This window comes from Onychostoma macrolepis, chromosome 22, assembly GCF_012432095.1.
Source record: "Onychostoma macrolepis isolate SWU-2019 chromosome 22, ASM1243209v1, whole genome shotgun sequence".
In the NCBI taxonomy this organism is placed as follows: Eukaryota; Metazoa; Chordata; class Actinopteri; order Cypriniformes; family Cyprinidae; genus Onychostoma; species Onychostoma macrolepis.
In genome coordinates this window covers 24,787,113-24,805,035 of record NC_081176.1, presented here as the reverse complement: position 1 = coordinate 24,805,035, position 17,923 = coordinate 24,787,113, and the positions used below count along the sequence as shown (strand labels likewise).

The following is a 17,923-nucleotide window of genomic DNA, read 5'->3' as shown; positions in this document are numbered from 1 at the left end:
TATTACTTTTCCTACATAATTTTTTAACAAAAAAAGTGGTAAAATACCTATTTAGGAGTCCTAGACCTTTCCAACGATATATAGTTTGTCATGATTATATTAGGATTTAATTGTAAAATAGTGAAGTAAACGTAGGCGTCCCACAGGGTGGACGGTGACAGTTAAGAGGTTAAAGTGAGTTGTATCAAACTTAAGGCCATAAAAAGTTTTAAATACGTTAAATGGTATAAGAAATGTCTTAATTATAATTTCTAGAGGTCTTACAGTTGGGGACGGAAAGACAAGAGTCGCGATACGGCAGGATTAAACTTCAAATGGCAACGATGTCATTGAATAAATATGAGTTCTGCATGTTTCAAGTCAAAACGCGGCGCGGATGTCTTTATGTGAATGTCTCTGAAGGCTGTAACCGACTGTCCTCAGAAATGTGTCGTTGGCATTTTAATTTCATCTAAACTATAATTCCTGATAAAGCACCGTTTATGAGTGCGGAGCTGCTTGCGTTTCCAGGGAAACCGCAATATTTCAGTGCTCCTAAAGCGCCACCTCGTGGCAGAGAATGAATTTGCATTTCCAATAAGCCTTTCTTGCTGTTTATGGTCAGATCGATGCAAATATCAACTCATGTTTTAAGCAGCAAACACATAGAGTTGTAAATGAGAAAGAAGTTAATATGCCTTCAAAAAATGTAAACAATTAAGACAGTAATATTTATACATTTTAAATTAACATAATTTATATGCTTGATTTATCCCTTTTCATAAAAATGGTCTATAGCCTGAAATGCTGAAATATTTGTTTTTGTGAAAACCTGTATCGGAACTGTAAATCATGTAATTTTATGGCTCAATACTGTATGTTACCATAGACATTGTCCAACCCCGCTCATTCTGTGTTCATTTTCCTCGTGCAGCTCTTAAAATGGGTCATAAATTGCCTTAAATTTATTTTTTAAAATTCTGCAGATACCCTGTAAATAGTGAAATAAGATTCTTTCCTTCATATTTGTTGATATTTGTGTATTGAAAATATTTTTGATTTGACATTTAAACTCCTATCTGTTTTTCTATATATATTTTTTTTTTTAAAAAAAGGTCTTTTTTTAATTTGGGCTAGTTAAATTAATTTTCGGGCTACCAAAATCTGAAGAGTACCTGCCCGAAGGGCTACCAGGGATTTTGAAATTTTGCGAGCCCTGAACCTTGACAGCTGTGCTGAATTAATGTTTGTGTTTGTCATGTGACAATTAAGCATACTACTCTGAAACATATGTTGCTTATTATATACTGTTTCACACACTATTCTTTAAAAAACAGTAGGCAGTATGCACTGTGTACTGGGCAGTAAGCAGTAAGCAAGTATGCCATTTCGAACACAGCCTATAACTGCATCGGAGTCACTCTTTTTACGTGGTCCGATGCAGCGCTGGTGTTGAACCAGTGAATCTGTGCATGGACCACGGCTGATGCCTTCTGTGAACACATCATGGAATTTTCGGCGATTCCGTGATGCCACCACAGATTCGGAGGTTAATTAAGTCCGTGAACATTAAACTTCTGTGATCCGTGAACAAAAGACATGATGTAATTTGTGTTGTCTTATTTGCATTTAGCCTGGATTGTTTTGAGCCAAATCTGCTTTATTTAAACTAGTAGGATCTGTGTGTAAAGTTGCCTCTGTTGGTGTAGTTCCAGCATCTACCAGCAGGGGTTAACAGGAACATAACCAGAAACATCTACAGCAGGGATCCTCAAATCTGGCTCACGAGATCCACTTTCCTGCAGAGTTTAGCTCTAAACCTAATCAAACACACCTGAACATGCTAATCAGTGTCTTCGGGATCATTAGAAAATCACAGGTAGGTGAGTTTGATCAGGGTTGGAGCTAAACTCTGCAGGAAAGTGGATCTCGTAAGCTAGATTTGAGGATCACTGATCTACAGGAACCTGCTAATCAGCCAATTCCTGACCTCCTGGTTTCTTATACAACAGCTGAGGTGAAAGTTGTGGAAACACAATCATGAACAAAACTGAAGAAGAAGAATTTGCTGTAGTCTCTCATTCATCAGAAGTTTATAACATGTAGTTTATCGTCTGTAATGACTTCCGCTACCGAGAATCCTGGAAATGTGAAAAAGGAGACATCTAACAATACTTTCAAATGTGTTCAATTTATATTAATGACATCAGGGCACCATGATCATTGGGTATTTTTATGATTTTTCAGTTTACACAAAACATGCCGTACTTCCCACACATTTCACTTTGAAACTGCTGTGATCCGTGTGAAAACACCTCACATAGTTTTGTGCTTGTATTTGCACTTAAGCCTGGTTTATTTTGGTCCTCACCTGCTTCATTTAAACTAGCATTAACATACAAACTTTTGGACATTGTTAATACATTAAACATGGATTATATTATACGGGGCTGTTGAATGCTTCTGATTGGGTGATGAATGTTCTAGGTGTGCAATTATTTTCAGGGAAACACAGCAAACAGTTCCACGAAAGTCTTGACCGCATTACATGTCGATTTCACTATACCAGATGATTTCAGTTATTTTACAGCCTAAAGCAGCAAAAGAACTAAAAACCCACAACGACACTGACCAAGCAAATAAACAATAAAATAAAAATGACAAATTATTTTAATGTTTTTGCCACAAAATTAAGTTTTATTATTTAAGCACATACTCTCTTTCTTCTGCTCTCTCTCCCTTACAAACACACACACACACACACACACACACACACACACACACACACCAAACATGTTGTCAGTGCCACTCTGGTGATTTTATTAGTAAAATATTTTAGCTATACAGAACATTTTAACAAAACCATTACTACAGAATTTCACTGCTTGATCTGATTCATTAAATTCTGATAACACAACAGTCAAATAAATGTTTTGTGTGTTTTTTGTCATGTTAATATTTGACTTCAGTTCAGTTATTCATCCAACAAATACCTGGCATGTATTTTGTATTGAATGTAATAGAGCAGGGCTGGGCAGCTTTGGTCCTGGAGGGCCGCTGTCCTGCAGAGTTCAGCTCCAACCAATCAAACACACCTGCCTGTAGCTTTCTACTGATCTTGAAGACCTTCATGAGCTGGTTCAGGTGTGTTTGATTAGGGTTGGAGCTGAAGTCTGTGGGAAAAGTCAAAAGAGTCCACACATATTTCTCTACCAAACTCTGCTGCTGAGATACAGCTGAGGCCCCCAAGAGCCTTATTACAAAGAGCCCTATGCAGTGACTGACCCAAATCAAAAGAGCCTTCTGTCAACAGATAAACCATTTTTCTTTTATGTCAGCATAAACACATCTCTAAACAGGTAGTGAACACATCTAGTTAAGATTTACAATGAATATTTGGCTGAAATGTTGATATGTAACAGATGTGTTTAAAGAGCATAAAAGACCATATCAAATAGGTACGTCCTGCCTGTTGTTGATTTAAACCAGCAATAACATTTTACAACAACGTACATACACTGTACGGGATCATGTCGCCCAAACTGCCCCAATGTGCAGTAAGCCAGGGTCCTTACCAGTGCCTAGATTCATGGACACAATAAACTGATTTACGAGCTCAGGAGCTGACTGAGACACACTTTGATGACGCAAATCACAGTCAGAAAACACATCTAATTTTGGAAAGCCGTCTGTTGGTTTAGTTCCACCATCTACCAGCAGGGGTTAACAGGAACCATAACCAGAAAGAGAAGAAAGTGAAGAAAGACACTGGGGTCAAAACTGAAGTTAATTCAGATAGGACCAACATAAAACCCACGGACAAAAGCATGTAGGGCCCATATCTCAAGTCCATATCGTGTCCAAATTGGCCCCATCATGAAATGTTGGCTGGGATGAAGATGAGTATGACTCTCCACTGAACACTTTCCCAGAAAGATGCAATGTGTACAAAGGAATTTAGGAAAAACAGCCCGAGTTATATTTGAAGTTGTAATTTGAAGTTCTCCAGTGACGTGGAGATTTTTAGGTTGGAATCTGGTCATTACAGTAACTCATATGTGACATGAACACACCGTAAAATATTCAGTTCCACATGCAGAAAACGCAAGAATATTTATGTAGGCCACACTAACAGAAACTGAAAAACTTGCAAATGTTTGACATAATCATGATATCGGCATTTGAAAAGGATGGAGAATTAGCACCTGTGTGTAACCCTACTTGTTTAAAAAGTTATACAAATAAATTGGATAATGTCATAAGGTGCGTCCCAAATCTTGTGCACTTTTCTATGACGTTTTGAAGTATAAATAGTGCGAGTAGTGCGTTCACTGAAAATTCCCAAAACAAAAAGTGCACTTTAAATACCCAGATGATAAACTTAAAAAACATAAACGTAAAAAATGTGTGAAATGCTGGACACTTCATGCACGCAACTGTCGCAGCTGTAATTACGTAGTGAAGGGGGAGGGGCTATCAGACTCCATTTATGAATAACAAAATAACCTTATATAATTCATACCCTACATAGTTGAGTACATAGTGCATAAGTACATAGTGTATAGTGCGTAATTTAGGACACAGTTATCCACCTTTTTCTTCAAGGTGGAAGTAAGCCTATGGGGGCGAGATTTCCGGTTCATTAGCCGCTTTAGGTAAATAACGAGAAGAATAACAAAGTGCAGTAAACGGTAAAACTGTTTGCACTACAAACCAGTGTGTTCATAATTAAGATAATACATTAAAATATGGTAAGACGCACCAATTTTCAATATCAATCAGCAAAATGAGCTGTTTTTACAGATAAAAATAGCTGGACGCAGATGAGCCTGGAAGCTAGACCCATAGAATTTACAAACGGCTGCGTCCGTCCATTTTTACGGAAAGAAAAAGGTGGATAGTCTTAATTAAAAAAAATATATAAATAACTAAAAAATACAACAAATTAAAAAAACAAAAAAAAAAAACAGATTGTCATGTTTAGCAACATTTTTCTTCTTCTTCTTCTTCTTCTTTTACTTCTTTCTTTAAACAGTTAACACTCCTGCCAGGTTGTTTCTAACAATGCGCTCTAAAAGACTTGTTTTATTTCGTTAGAAAACAGGTCTACTTTTGAAAGTTGGTGTATTTCCAGCATCTAGCAGCAGGGGTTCAGAGGAACCGTGACCAGAAACATCTAACAGGACCCGGATCTCCAGGTTTCTAGAGAGCGTGAGGAAGTGACATACATTTGACATCATCTTTCTCCTGAGCGCTGTAATGCATTTTTCGATATTTTTACTTGTTTTGGAAAGTCATGGAAATGCAATCGTGAGCAAAATAATAATAACAACAATAATAATATATAGCAATAAATAAATAAATAATTCGAAACAAAAACAATGTCGTACAGTTTATCCATCTATGACAACTTCCGCTGCACCTAAACCCCGGAAATGTGAAAAAGGAGACATACTTTCGGTTGCGTACAAAAGGCTGTATGTTATTGATTAAACATGATCATCAGGTATGTTTATGATTTGATATGATATGACGAAATTCTGTTTACCCCAAACACGTCATACTCCCACATATTTGAACCTGCCGCGATCCGTGTAAAAATACTTTATGTAGTTTACGAGCTCGTATTTGCGTCTGGCCTTGTTTGTTTTATGTTTTTTTCCCCCCGTAACTGATTTATTGAAACTAAAATTAAACTAAGCCTTTGAACGTCATTAATAGGCCTACATTAAACACAAATTAATTAACTATTTACATGTGTATCTGTGGGAAAATTGCTAATTATTATTTTGATTTAGTTATTAGCAGTTAACATTTGCATTTTGTATTACTGTATTTTGTGTCCCAGTGCATGTTTGTTTGATAGTAATTAAATCTTACAGTGCGTTCAGAGTTCTCAAGGTTTTACCAGCAGGATAAGATGGGTTAAGATCCCCTCTTCAGAACATTTACTACTAAATTAAACATATTTAGAGATGAGTTTAACAGGTGCATAAGGATGATTCAACATCTAATATATTGTTAAGGGAAATAAATGGAAATATTTGCTGATTTGTTTGATTGAAAAATTAGTTGAGCAAGGACTATAAAAAAATCCCAGTTTATACACTAATTATAGGAAATATACACTGCCTGAAAAAAAGGTCACCATTTGGATTTTAAAAAAGTAAATACTGAAGAGTCTAGGATTCAATAATGATTAATATGTTTCTAGCATGTTATACGATTTATAACAAGTCTTTTAACTAGGGGTGCAAATCGATTAGACATTTTTCATATAATTAATAACAATCGAATTAATCACTTATTAATCACACATCAAATAATCATTAAAAATATAAAGTGTCAGATTTACTTCTTCTGGAGGTGCAGCTGGATCACGAACAATGGGTACTGATCTAACCTTGAGTTTTAGTTCAGAAAGCAGTCTGGAGTCAAATTATTTGCGCAGATATAGCATAAACAAATTTAGGTGTATCCGGTGGCACATTACAATTAAAAACAAAACGAATGCACTGCGTTGGTGGCTCTGATGTTGGGAGAAAATTAAGATTCTTATGTTCTTCTACATCACAAAACTAAAAAACACCTGCATTGCTTACAAGATATTGTTGCTAAAGCTGTTCGAGCATGGAGAAAATGGACTTCTTACAACTGGCTGAGGGTGAAAATATGCTAATATTAGGCAGTACTTCAATGGTTGTGGGCGGGCCTTAGCAATATGACATCATACTGCTCAGAAAGTCAAAACGTCTTGATAATTGAGACAGTTTAGGATTTTGGGGGAATAAAAAGGAGTGAATTAATTTTTATCATTGTAGGGTGGTTGTGTAAAATTGTTATATGTAAACGCCATGTAAAAGTGAATTTTGCATCCAATGTCTACTCTAAAATTTAAATATAATCTTAATTCAAGAGATGAAGGATTTCAAAAGTGTGACAGTAATCAGTGTTGAGGACTACTGTAAGGTTAACCTTGCCTGGTATACATGTTTGAAAATGATAAACAGTTGAAAACATTAGAAATTTAGAAAAGTAATCAAATGTAATCAGTTACATTACTTTATTAAAGTAATTGAAAAGTTACACTACTTATTACATTTTAAGTAGGGTAACTTGTAATCTGTTACCTATTACATTTCCAAAGTAACCTTCCCAACATCGGTCTGCGTAGCTCCGCTTCAAGTTGAATCAAGGGACTTGTGTCGAACACAACTTATGAAATGTACGATGACAAATGTGGGGCGGGGTGGGCGAGTGCAATAATTGCATTCAAATATTTTTTTTCATAACTAATTAATCAGATTAACGCATTAAATTGGCAGCCCTACTTTTAACCCTAACTGATGCAGTGTGTAACTTTTCGTTTCTTAATCAACTATGTTCAACATGTACTCATGACGTTATCATTAACAGTAGGTGCGTTTACATGGAGCATTAGGCTTGTTTGAGATGCGCCTCGCCTGAAATGTAGGGAGAGTAGGCGGCTGCAGTGAGGGGAGGAGTGAAATAAGCGCAGTCAAGGCGGACAGTTCTGCCCTCTCGAAGTGGAACAGATACCTATGAGATCAAAGGAGGATATCGCGTTATTCTCACTCATGCTGTGCTGCTGATAAACATGATATAATTTCAGTTCTGTTGCTTTTATATGAAAATAAATATGAACAAGACACTCAAAGTGCTTGCTATTTAATACGAAGGCATATTTATCCTCCATTTTTATTTTAATTCAAACATGTATTTTAGATTTTTATAGAAAATATGACAAACAATCACATATCTCACACAGAGATCGCACTGTCTAGTGTTTGGGAATATTCATGCACAATTTAAATACATAATAGCATGAAATCAGATTAAAAAAATAAAACATTTTAGAAGAGAACGCAGCATCACGGTTGTCTGAACCAATGAGCATCAAGCTGTGTCGTCAGTCGTTTCCCATCATGCTTTTGATCAGCGCAGTCGTGGAGAGCACAACCGCCTCGCCGTCGTGAGAGTTTTTTGGCACAGGCCAGCATGACATCAGAGCAAGGCTGATGTAACTCCGAAGGTGCGTCCCAAATCGCGTACTTATGCACCATTTATGATGTTTTGTAGTATAAATAGTGCGAGTAGTGTGTTCACACTGAAAATTCCAAAAAGAAAAAGTGCACTTTAAATACCCGGATGGTGCACTTAAATAACCGAAAAAAGGAAGTGTGGAATGTTGAATACTTCATGCACTCAACTGTTGCAGCTTTAATTACGTCGCGAAGGGGGAGGGCCTATCAGACTCTGATTATTAATGACAAAATAACCTTATATAATTCATACACTACATGGTTGAGTGCGTAAGTACATAGTGTATAGTGTGTCATTTGGGACGCAGCTCGACACTTTTCTAACCGGCATGCATCCGGTTAGATGTATTCTGATTATAGTCGTTCAGAAGTCCAATCTGAATGAAAATGCTTTATAGGTTGTTTGCAATCACGTGATTCCGATGACGTGCGAAATGCAGCTGGAGGGCAGGAAGTGATTTTTCTCCACAGGAATCAGTAGCAGAAACTCAAAACGCCTGTGTTTTGTGTTGTTTATGGATGCTCGAATAGGTCAAACGGAGAAAACACAAGGAGCTTTGGTAACACTATTTCGATAGTCCACTTTAGACATTCTACTAACAGTAAGTAACTTTGCAACTACATGTCAACTAGCAGTCATTAGAGTATAGGCCTTTATCACACTTCCGCGTTCGAAAAGCGAAAGATTCAAATAGTAGCGTAAAAGAACTTCCGCTGCAGCCTCTATCAGTGGCTGTGCCCATAGCACGGCATTGTTGTGGATTATTTATGTAGAATTCAGCACAGATACGTCTTCTAAAGACCCCAATCTCTGTGTACAACTATTAATTGAGTATTATGAAACGAAGGAATATGTTGTCACGATATCCCGATGCGTATTTTGTGACTAAAACAGGAGCGCGCGAGGCACAGACTGTATATATGTAAAGGCAGTTCTTCACAGTCTGATCACCTTATTTCATTACAGAACAGTGAGAAAACTATACAAACAACATATCACATTAATAAGCATTAGAATTAGCCAAAGCTTAAAACATTAATTATTACTAAAGGCTGCATAGAAGGATTAAATTAAAGGTTTAGGGCAAACTTGTTGTATTAACCATAATGCTCACTTTTTTTTTTTTCACGCACTGACTTTATGATCCAATCCTCTATAATTGCATCAAATTGAAATTGTTAAAATAAAGAAATATTTCTAGCCCATAGACAATAATTAAAAATAAGTTTGATTGTCTTAATCGAGTTATATTCTCTGTGATTGCGTGCAACGAGTGAATATCATTATACTGTGAACAAGAGCGGAGGTTAATCACAATAAATATAATTAAAAAATAACAAAATAATATTAAAAATTAAATTAAATCAGTCCGAGCATTCCTCTGGCTGTAATTTGAGCTGCGTACTCTTCATTAATCTGACTGGCAGCGCTGACAGTAGCATCGCTCAGATAGGCTAATGTTACACATTAAAATGAAGGAGACATGTTGCATGGTACGGACTCGGTATAAATATGCAGTTTTAACATTGATGTTTATTGCATCAATTAGGGCTGGGCGATAAATCGATTAACTCGAATGTGTAGTTTATGTTGATTTGTTTGAATGAAAATTGTTTTTCTCTTTAACATCCGCCGACGCTCCCCTCTGGGCTCCCGTAGTCCCGAATGGCTCAGCCCTCCCCCCGCGCATGTGGCTCGCTTGGCAGTAAATAATACGATGATATCAATACAGAGATTTCATAAAAACATTTTTAAAAAAAACAAAAAAAACAAGCAGGTCTATAACATAACCCATTAAAAAACTCACACCGTGTCTACACCAGATGCAAGCATCGCGGTGCGAGCAGGGCTTTATGATTTCCGCAATGCTGAATTAATTATATATATACAGTGGGTACGGAAAATATTCAGAACCCCTTAAATTTTTCACTCTTTGTTATATTGCAGCCATTTGCTAAAATCATTTGTTCTTTTTTTTTTTCTCATTAATGTACACACAGCACCCCATATTGACAGAAAAACACAGAATTGTTGACATTTTTGCAGATTTATTAAAAAAGAAAAACTGAAATATCACATGGTCCTAAGTATTCAGACCCTTTGCTGTGACACTCATATATTTAACTCAGGTGCTGTCCATTTCTTCTGATCATCCTTGAGATGGTTCTACACCTTCATTTGAGTCCAGCTGTGTTTGATTATACTGATTGGACTTGATTAGGAAAGCCACACACCTGTCTATATAAGACCTTACAGCTCACAGTGCATGTCAGAGCAAATGAGAATCATGAGGTCAAAGGAACTGCCTGAAGAGCTCAGAGACAGAATTGTGGCAAGGCACAGATCTGGCCAAGGTTACAAAAATTTCTGCTGCACTTAAGGTTCCTAAGAGCACAGTGGCCTCCATAATCCTTAAATGGAAGACGTTTGGGACGACCAGAACCCTTCCTAGAGCTGGCCGTCCGGCCAAACTGAGCTATCGGGGGAGAAGAGCCTTGGTGAGAGAGGTAAAGAAGAACCCAAAGATCACTGTGGCTGAGCTCCAGAGATGCAGTCGGGAGATGGGAGAAAGTTGTAGAAAGTCAACCATCACTGCAGCCCTCCACCAGTCGGGGCTTTATGGCAGAGTGGCCCGACGGAAGCCTCTCCTCAGTGCAAGACACATGAAAGCCCGCATGGAGTTTGCTAAAAAACACCTGAATAAGATTCTCTGGTCTGATGAGACCAAGATAGAACTTTGGCCTTAATTCTAAGCGGTATGTGTGGAGAAAACCAGGCACTGCTCATCACCTGTCCAATACAGTCCCAACAGTGAAGCATGGTGGTGGCAGCATCATGCTGTGGGGTGTTTTTCAGCTGCAGGGACAGGACGACTGGTTGCAATCGAGGAAAGATGAATGCGGCCAAGTACAGGGATATCCTGGATGAAAACCTTCTCCAGAGTGCTCAGGACCTCAGACTGGGCAAGGTTTACCTTCCAACAAGACAATGACCCTAAGCACACAGCTAAAATAACGAAGGAGTGGCTTCACAACAACTCCGTGACTGTTCTTGAATGGCCCAGCCAGAGCCCTGACTTAAACCCAATTGAGCATCTCTGGAGAGACCTAAAATGGCTGTCCACCAACGCTACCATCCAACCTGACAGAACTGGAGAGGATCTGCAAGGAGGAATGGCAGAGGATCCCCAAATCCCAAAAGGCTCATGGCTGTATTAGATCAAAGGGTGCTTCTACTAAATACTGAGCAAAGGGTCTGAATACTTAGGACCATGTGATATTTCAGTTTTCTTTTTAATAAATCTGCAAAATGTCAACAATTCTGTGTTTTTCTGTCAATATGTGGTGCTGCGTGTACATTGAGGGAAAAAATGAACTTAAATGATTTTAGCAAATGGCTGCAATATAACAAAGAGTGAAAAACTTAAGGGGGTCTGAATACTTTCTGAACCCACTGTGTATATATATATATATATATATATATATATATATATATAATTGTAATTTTTTTTAAATACCCAAAACAGCAGGATTACAAGATGGAAATATAGACTAGAAAGATATTTAAACTTGCTCTGCCCTTACGTCCATGACGACTCACTACGGAGTTGTTTTGGCAATCATTCCAGCTCTTAATGCCGAATGTGCTCTTGGATAGTTAGATACATGATAGGCTAATGTAGAAGCAAATAACTTTAAACAAATAACCCCTTAAATACGGTATTCGGAAAGGTAATGATGTGTAGCTACTACGGCAACTGTAAAGGGAATAAATACCAGATATACGACAACAATATATTTCAGTGCTTTCAGGGAGCCGTTATTAATACGCGGGACATTGAAATCACCTATGAATGCGCATTTGCTTTTTAGTTTCACTTTTGAAATTCGCGATCACACACAGCCATGTACTACGGAGCGGCACTACTTATGACAGATATATCCCCAGATATATCAACCAAAAATAACAAAATAACTAAAATATAATAAAATACCTAACTACATAATACTACTATTGTTAGAAATTGCAACAAAATTAAAATAGAAATATAAACTTTTGAACTGCGGGTTTCGTCTGGTCAGAGGAGAACTGCCCCTCCGACTAAGCCTGGTTTCTCCCAAGGTTTTTTTCTCCATTCTGTCACAGAGGGAGTTTTGGTTCCTTGCCGCTGTCGCCTCTGGCTTGCTCAGTTGGGGACACTTAATTTCTAGCGATTATCGCCGATTTGATTGCACAGATACTATTTAAACTAAACTGAGCTAGACAATGACATCTCTGAATTCAATAATGAAATGCCTTTAACTGAAAATTGAGTGTTTAATCTTATCATTATACATTACTGACACTCTATCCTCCAATTTGATACAGTAAAGTGCTTTGACACAATCTGTATTGTTAAAAGCGCTATATAAATAAAGGTGACTTGACTTGACTTGACACATTTCACAAGATCAGGATCTGCAAAGCAGCTAGCCATGTCCCTCTTGTGGCTCCGTAGAAGGCATTATTCGTTTTCCGTGCCTTTCCGAATACGGATTCGCTATTCGGGCACATCCCTAATTGGGTGATCATGCTGTATATAAAATTGCGGAATCAGGGAGCAGGTGTTATGCATTGCAACTGCTTTTGAATGCAAGATCGCTTTTTAGTTTCACTTTCACTTTCGAGATTCGCCATCGCACGTTTGTGTTTATACTATGGAGCGGCAGTACTTACTACACATTTTACAAGATCAGATGTTTGTCAGTTTTGCTCATGAACTGCAAATTATTTGTCATCGTCCCGAGTCATCTCTCCTTATTCAGTTTATGTGCTAAGTGAAATTTTATGTACTGTAATGTAACTGTAACAGGCAACCTTTAGCAATCGTTATTTGTTTTCCGCGCCGTTCTGAATACGGATTCATGCTTCGGGCACACCCCCTAACCCCCATGATGTCATCGTCCATCGTTTATCAGCACTACCTCCTATCTACTGAATAGCAAGATGTTAAACTTGTGTTTAAAGAAAACTTATCAAAAAGGGTCACAAAATTGTATGCTTTGTTACATTTTATGTTGGCATGCGAGTATTTCAATTTAGTTTAAAAAATCACTCCTCTTTATAACTCAAGGATCGCATAACATGTTGTGTTTTTCTGTTTATACCTTTCTCTTGTTATAGCATCTAAACCAGTACAGTACGGACTTTCCTCCATCTTATCCATTCTCTTTTGCCAATTTTTTCCTGCATTTTTCAGTCAATTTCTTGACTTTTCCTCCCTTATGAACAGCACATTTTCGTACACGATAAAAGCTCCTCGGTTTGACCAATTGGAGCATCCATAAACAACGCAAAACACAGGCATCTTGAGTGTCTGCTACTGATTCCTATGGAGAAAAATCACTTCCTGCCCTCCAGCTGCATTTCGCACCACAGCAATGATGTCATGTGCAAACAATCTATTGCACAAAGCTTCATGTGCTTGTCAACTCCTAATAAGAGCCAGAATAGATAAATATTAAGTCTCCATTTTAAAACAAAGAAAAGGAGAATGGTTAGTAAGAAAAAACAGTGGGAAACTCTGTAGATTCGTGTGCATATCAAAAGATCAAATCTGATTTGAAGCGTGTGACACATACAAACATCAACTATGTATCGATCATTTATTTAGTGTTCATGTAAACACTGTTTGGATTCATCAGTCGGAATGCATTTCATTCCAATTAAAACAAAAAGTGTCCATGTAAACTTGACTTGTGGTTCAGTGTGCATGAGGAGTCATTTTCATGTATGAATTGGCCACCACAGAGTCCTGAGTTTAACCCTATTGAAAGTCTTGAGGATGTGCTGCGGTCATCTTGACAGAGTGGCTTGACTCTTTCATTGTAAATACAAGATCTCAGCCAATAATTATGCCACTTTTGATGGAAATAATGTTGTGATGTTGCATAATGTTGTGGAAAGAATGCCACAACAAAAGCACAATGTTATCAAAGCTAAAGGGGGTCCAACTAACTATTAGAGTGTGCAACTTTTTTCTTCAACTCCAGAACATCCCAAAGATTTTCAATGGGGTGAAGTCTGCAGGTCTCTGTGGTGGCCAATCATTCACAATTGAAGCTTGATAAATCTTGATATTGTCATCCTGGAATATAGACACAAGTACATCTTCTGACGAGGAGGTTTGAGAGTTAAGTACAAATTTGAGAGTTAAAATAATTGTTGCCAAACTTACAACATGCCAGAAACATTAATCCTTGCAATAATGATTCAGTCCTAAAATCTTAAGTATTTGCTTATTTAAATCAGACGGCAACTTTTTAATTTATTTATTTATTTATTTTGGCCAGGATTTTAATTAAAAGTATCATCAGAATAGAAATATAACAGTATTGCAATTTCTAAGCTCTTCAGAAAAATAAAGTAATGGTTTTTATCACACTTGACGATAGATAGATAGATAGATAGATAGATAGATAGATAGATAGATAGATAGATAGATAGATAGATTGATTATCTGTATAGTAAAGGGAATGAGTGATTGTGAGCCTAACTGGATGCTTAATGATGTTAGTAAGAGTTAAGAGAAATAACATTAATGTTAATTAACATTATTACATTAACATTAATGTGTTTTTTTTGTTTAGAAGTGAGACTGCTGATATGAAGAGAATAAACACTATTTACATATTTAATAATTGTGTAATTATTATTCATTTGAAACAAGGTATTAAAAAGTAGAACCACCAAATTATTGGTATGGGTATCACAGATGTCATTGTAAATAATCAGTATCAGTGCCAAAAATTCTGAATGATTGTTGTTTAAGAATTAAAGAACTTGGCATTAAGATGCCAAACACCTCGTCTTGGATGTACAGAACAGTAGGAAATTTCATTTAAATTTAATTCAAGTAGGAAAAGACTAACATGTTTTATGAAACCAATCCTCATTAAGCGATATGGGTTAAGCTGTATCGTCAGAATTTCCCATCATGCTTTTAGTTTGTGCAGCTGGTAAACTGAAGCTTCCTCTAAAAACTACACCATCTGGCTCTCATGAGTATTTGATCACAACATCGAGTTGTGCACCAGCATGCACCTCATAGTGATCATGTGATCATCTCAGACGAGTTTATTGTGTTGATCTACTGCTTGAGCTGCAGGAAATTAATGGAAATTATTTATGTTTCTTCAGATTCTACTTCATCTGTGTGTTTGCAGTGCTGATACACAAAGGTGAGCATCTGAATGACATTTAATATTCAAGTAAAACATTTACTGGATTGTTATTTCTAGATTTATTCTAGTTTTATTATGTTTATACCCTTGAAAAGGTTTTAAACAAGTTAATATATGTTTTAGAATTTCTAGCAAAATGTGTCAAATATATTTTGTATGTAAAATTTAACTAAAGTATGTTTTTTGCCATGAATTGCCAAATAATCTGGCATGGCATTAAAACAAACAAACAAATGTGTATGAATGTTATACTGTGTATTTACAGTTACTGTTTGTGTGATTTCAGTGTCTCTTCAGGTCACAGTAGAGGCTGTTTTTGGTGGTTCTGTTGTCCTGCCGTGTTCTTCAGCTAAACATGATCATAAACCTCAAGACATTGAAGTGTTTTGGAGACACAATGGCAGCAAGATTGTGTTTGATATAATCAAGGGTAAAGATTCAGTAAAGGGACAAGACCCACGGTACAAGAACAGAGTTCAAACTTTCCCTGAAGAGTATGTGAGAGGAAACTTCTCACTCAAACTCAACAATCTTCAACACACTGATTCTGGAAAATACACCTGCTTCATCTCACACTCATCTGAACATGAGACTGTGGAGCTGATCATCGACGGTGTGTAGTAATGGTTGATTGATATATTAATAAAAAAAAATAAGTAATGTTCTGTTCAGTCTGAATGCTGCTGTATAAACATTACAGACAGATCTGTTGCATTTGTTACTTTGCAATAATGATCTTTCTTTCTTTCTTCGCAGAGACAACAACAGAATATGGAACCAAATCACCAAAAACAGAAAATGGAACTAAATCAGCTGATCAAGAAAACCAAAATCCAGAAACGGGTTTGCTGTGGGTTTACATCATAATAATAGCCGTATTAATAATGCTTATTGCCTGTTTCATCATTGGCTGTAGAAAAAAAATTCAAGCTGCTTTATTCTCTCCTGTCATGACTGAAGATAAAGAACAGCGACAGAAATAAATGTGTAAAAGTTTTAAAAGTTATTTTAACTAAATTGTTACAGCTTTCATCGTTTCATTCTGGTGTCAGAGGCACTGTTTTGTGCTCTTATAGTCTTGCTGTTTGCACCGCGTTGCTCTTATTGTGAAACAGAATGAGATCTTCAAACAGGAATTTTGTTTAAAATTGAAGGATGAAAGATTCTGTTAATGTTGTTAGTGCCTTAACAATTCTGTTTCACAAGTTTTCCTTTCTTTGTTGTGTTTGCAAATATTAAATATATTAGTATTGTATATGTATTTTTATTTAATTAATAATCTGATTAATTAATTCCTGATCCATACAGTTTTCTGAAGATAAACATAAGCATGGTACTCAAGCATTCCACTATATAGTTCTACATGCCTAAAGTATTGTACAAATTGTATTTCCCTGTTGTTTTAACATTCCACCAAGTCATTTCAATTAAAGTTTTTAGCATGAGTAGTATTACCAAACGTATCAGCCATTACAGGAACATACAATGAACTAAATTATTATGTAATACATAAAATAAAAATATGTAAACTTTTTATGATGAAATAAGAAATGATTAAGCTAATGTTTAAAAAATCTTACATGCAGACATGTTAAGATGTATATTTCTGACTGTAGTTTCCACTGGATGACTATGTTTATAGCAGGCTGATAAATATATTTTTCTCCTTGCTGGAGTTTTTTCCCAAAATATGTCCAAAAATGGAGAACTGTCTTCTAGATGGTGATTTAGTGGCATCTTCCCAGTGAGCACTAATGTACATGTTCTGTTTCTGTCTTTGCAGGACTTGAGCCTAGTATGAACTCAGGTCGTTTTTTTATGTGAATAATAAAGTGTATGTCCTAATTCAGCCCTGCATGTGTTATTTGATATTTACGTTTAGGATGCTCTTTCAGATTTTGGGTATAATGGAGTTTATTGGTTTTAGGATTTTTAGCCAGGAGGGGTCTGTTTCATAAAACAAGTTTACCAAATAAGCCAGGTTTATTTAAGTTAGTCTGATGTATTGTCAGTTGATTTGGTTCAAAATAAATCAGACTAACTGAAATAAGCCTGGCTTATTTGGTAAACTTGTTTCACGAAACAGCCCCCAGGTATGTGCAAGAACTTCATTTCCTGCTCTGAAGATGTTTTTATTTTCCATAAACCTGGATCTGTTTTTTTTTTTAAATCTCTCTCTCTCTCTCTCTCTCTCAATTCAAGTGTGCTTTACTGGTATGACAAAAACTATACATTTGTATTGCCAAAGCAATTGCAGCTGGGCTGCTTAAAAATAGTGCATGTATGTATTAAAGAAAGAAAGAAAAGAATAATAGTAATAATAATACCGGTATATAAAAAGTATTAAGCATGTAGTGCAAAATGAATTACTAACGTATATAAATTAGAAAATAAAAAATAAGATAAGGGATTAGACAGATTTACAGAAGCAAAATGTACATCTAAGTAATATAGCAGAGTAATATGGTTTAATATAATCTACATGTGCTGGAAACATCAGATCAGGGCAGATTGAGTGTTTTCTCTTCTATGGTGACAGGCAGACACATATTGAGCAGCAAACACACAGCAGCTATTGTGTTCTAACAGATACGGCAGTTTCTCCTGGTCTGAAAGAGTTTTAAATGTCGGATGGATCTGCTGATCTCTCTCTCTCT

General features: G+C 36.5%; 1 protein-coding gene across 1 annotated transcript; it reads left to right on the top strand.

Moving 5' to 3' along the window:
- Window positions 1-5,400: 5,400 nt before the first annotated feature.
- Window positions 5,401-17,189, top strand: LOC131531416 (CD276 antigen homolog). Its single transcript, XM_058762155.1, has 4 exons — window positions 5,401-5,485; window positions 15,223-15,263; window positions 15,553-15,879; window positions 16,023-17,189. Exons 1-4 carry the CDS (start codon window positions 5,475-5,477, stop codon window positions 16,247-16,249), a joined length of 606 nt encoding a protein of 201 aa, XP_058618138.1. The 5' UTR covers window positions 5,401-5,474; the 3' UTR covers window positions 16,250-17,189.
- The last annotated feature ends 734 nt before the right edge of the window (window positions 17,190-17,923 follow it).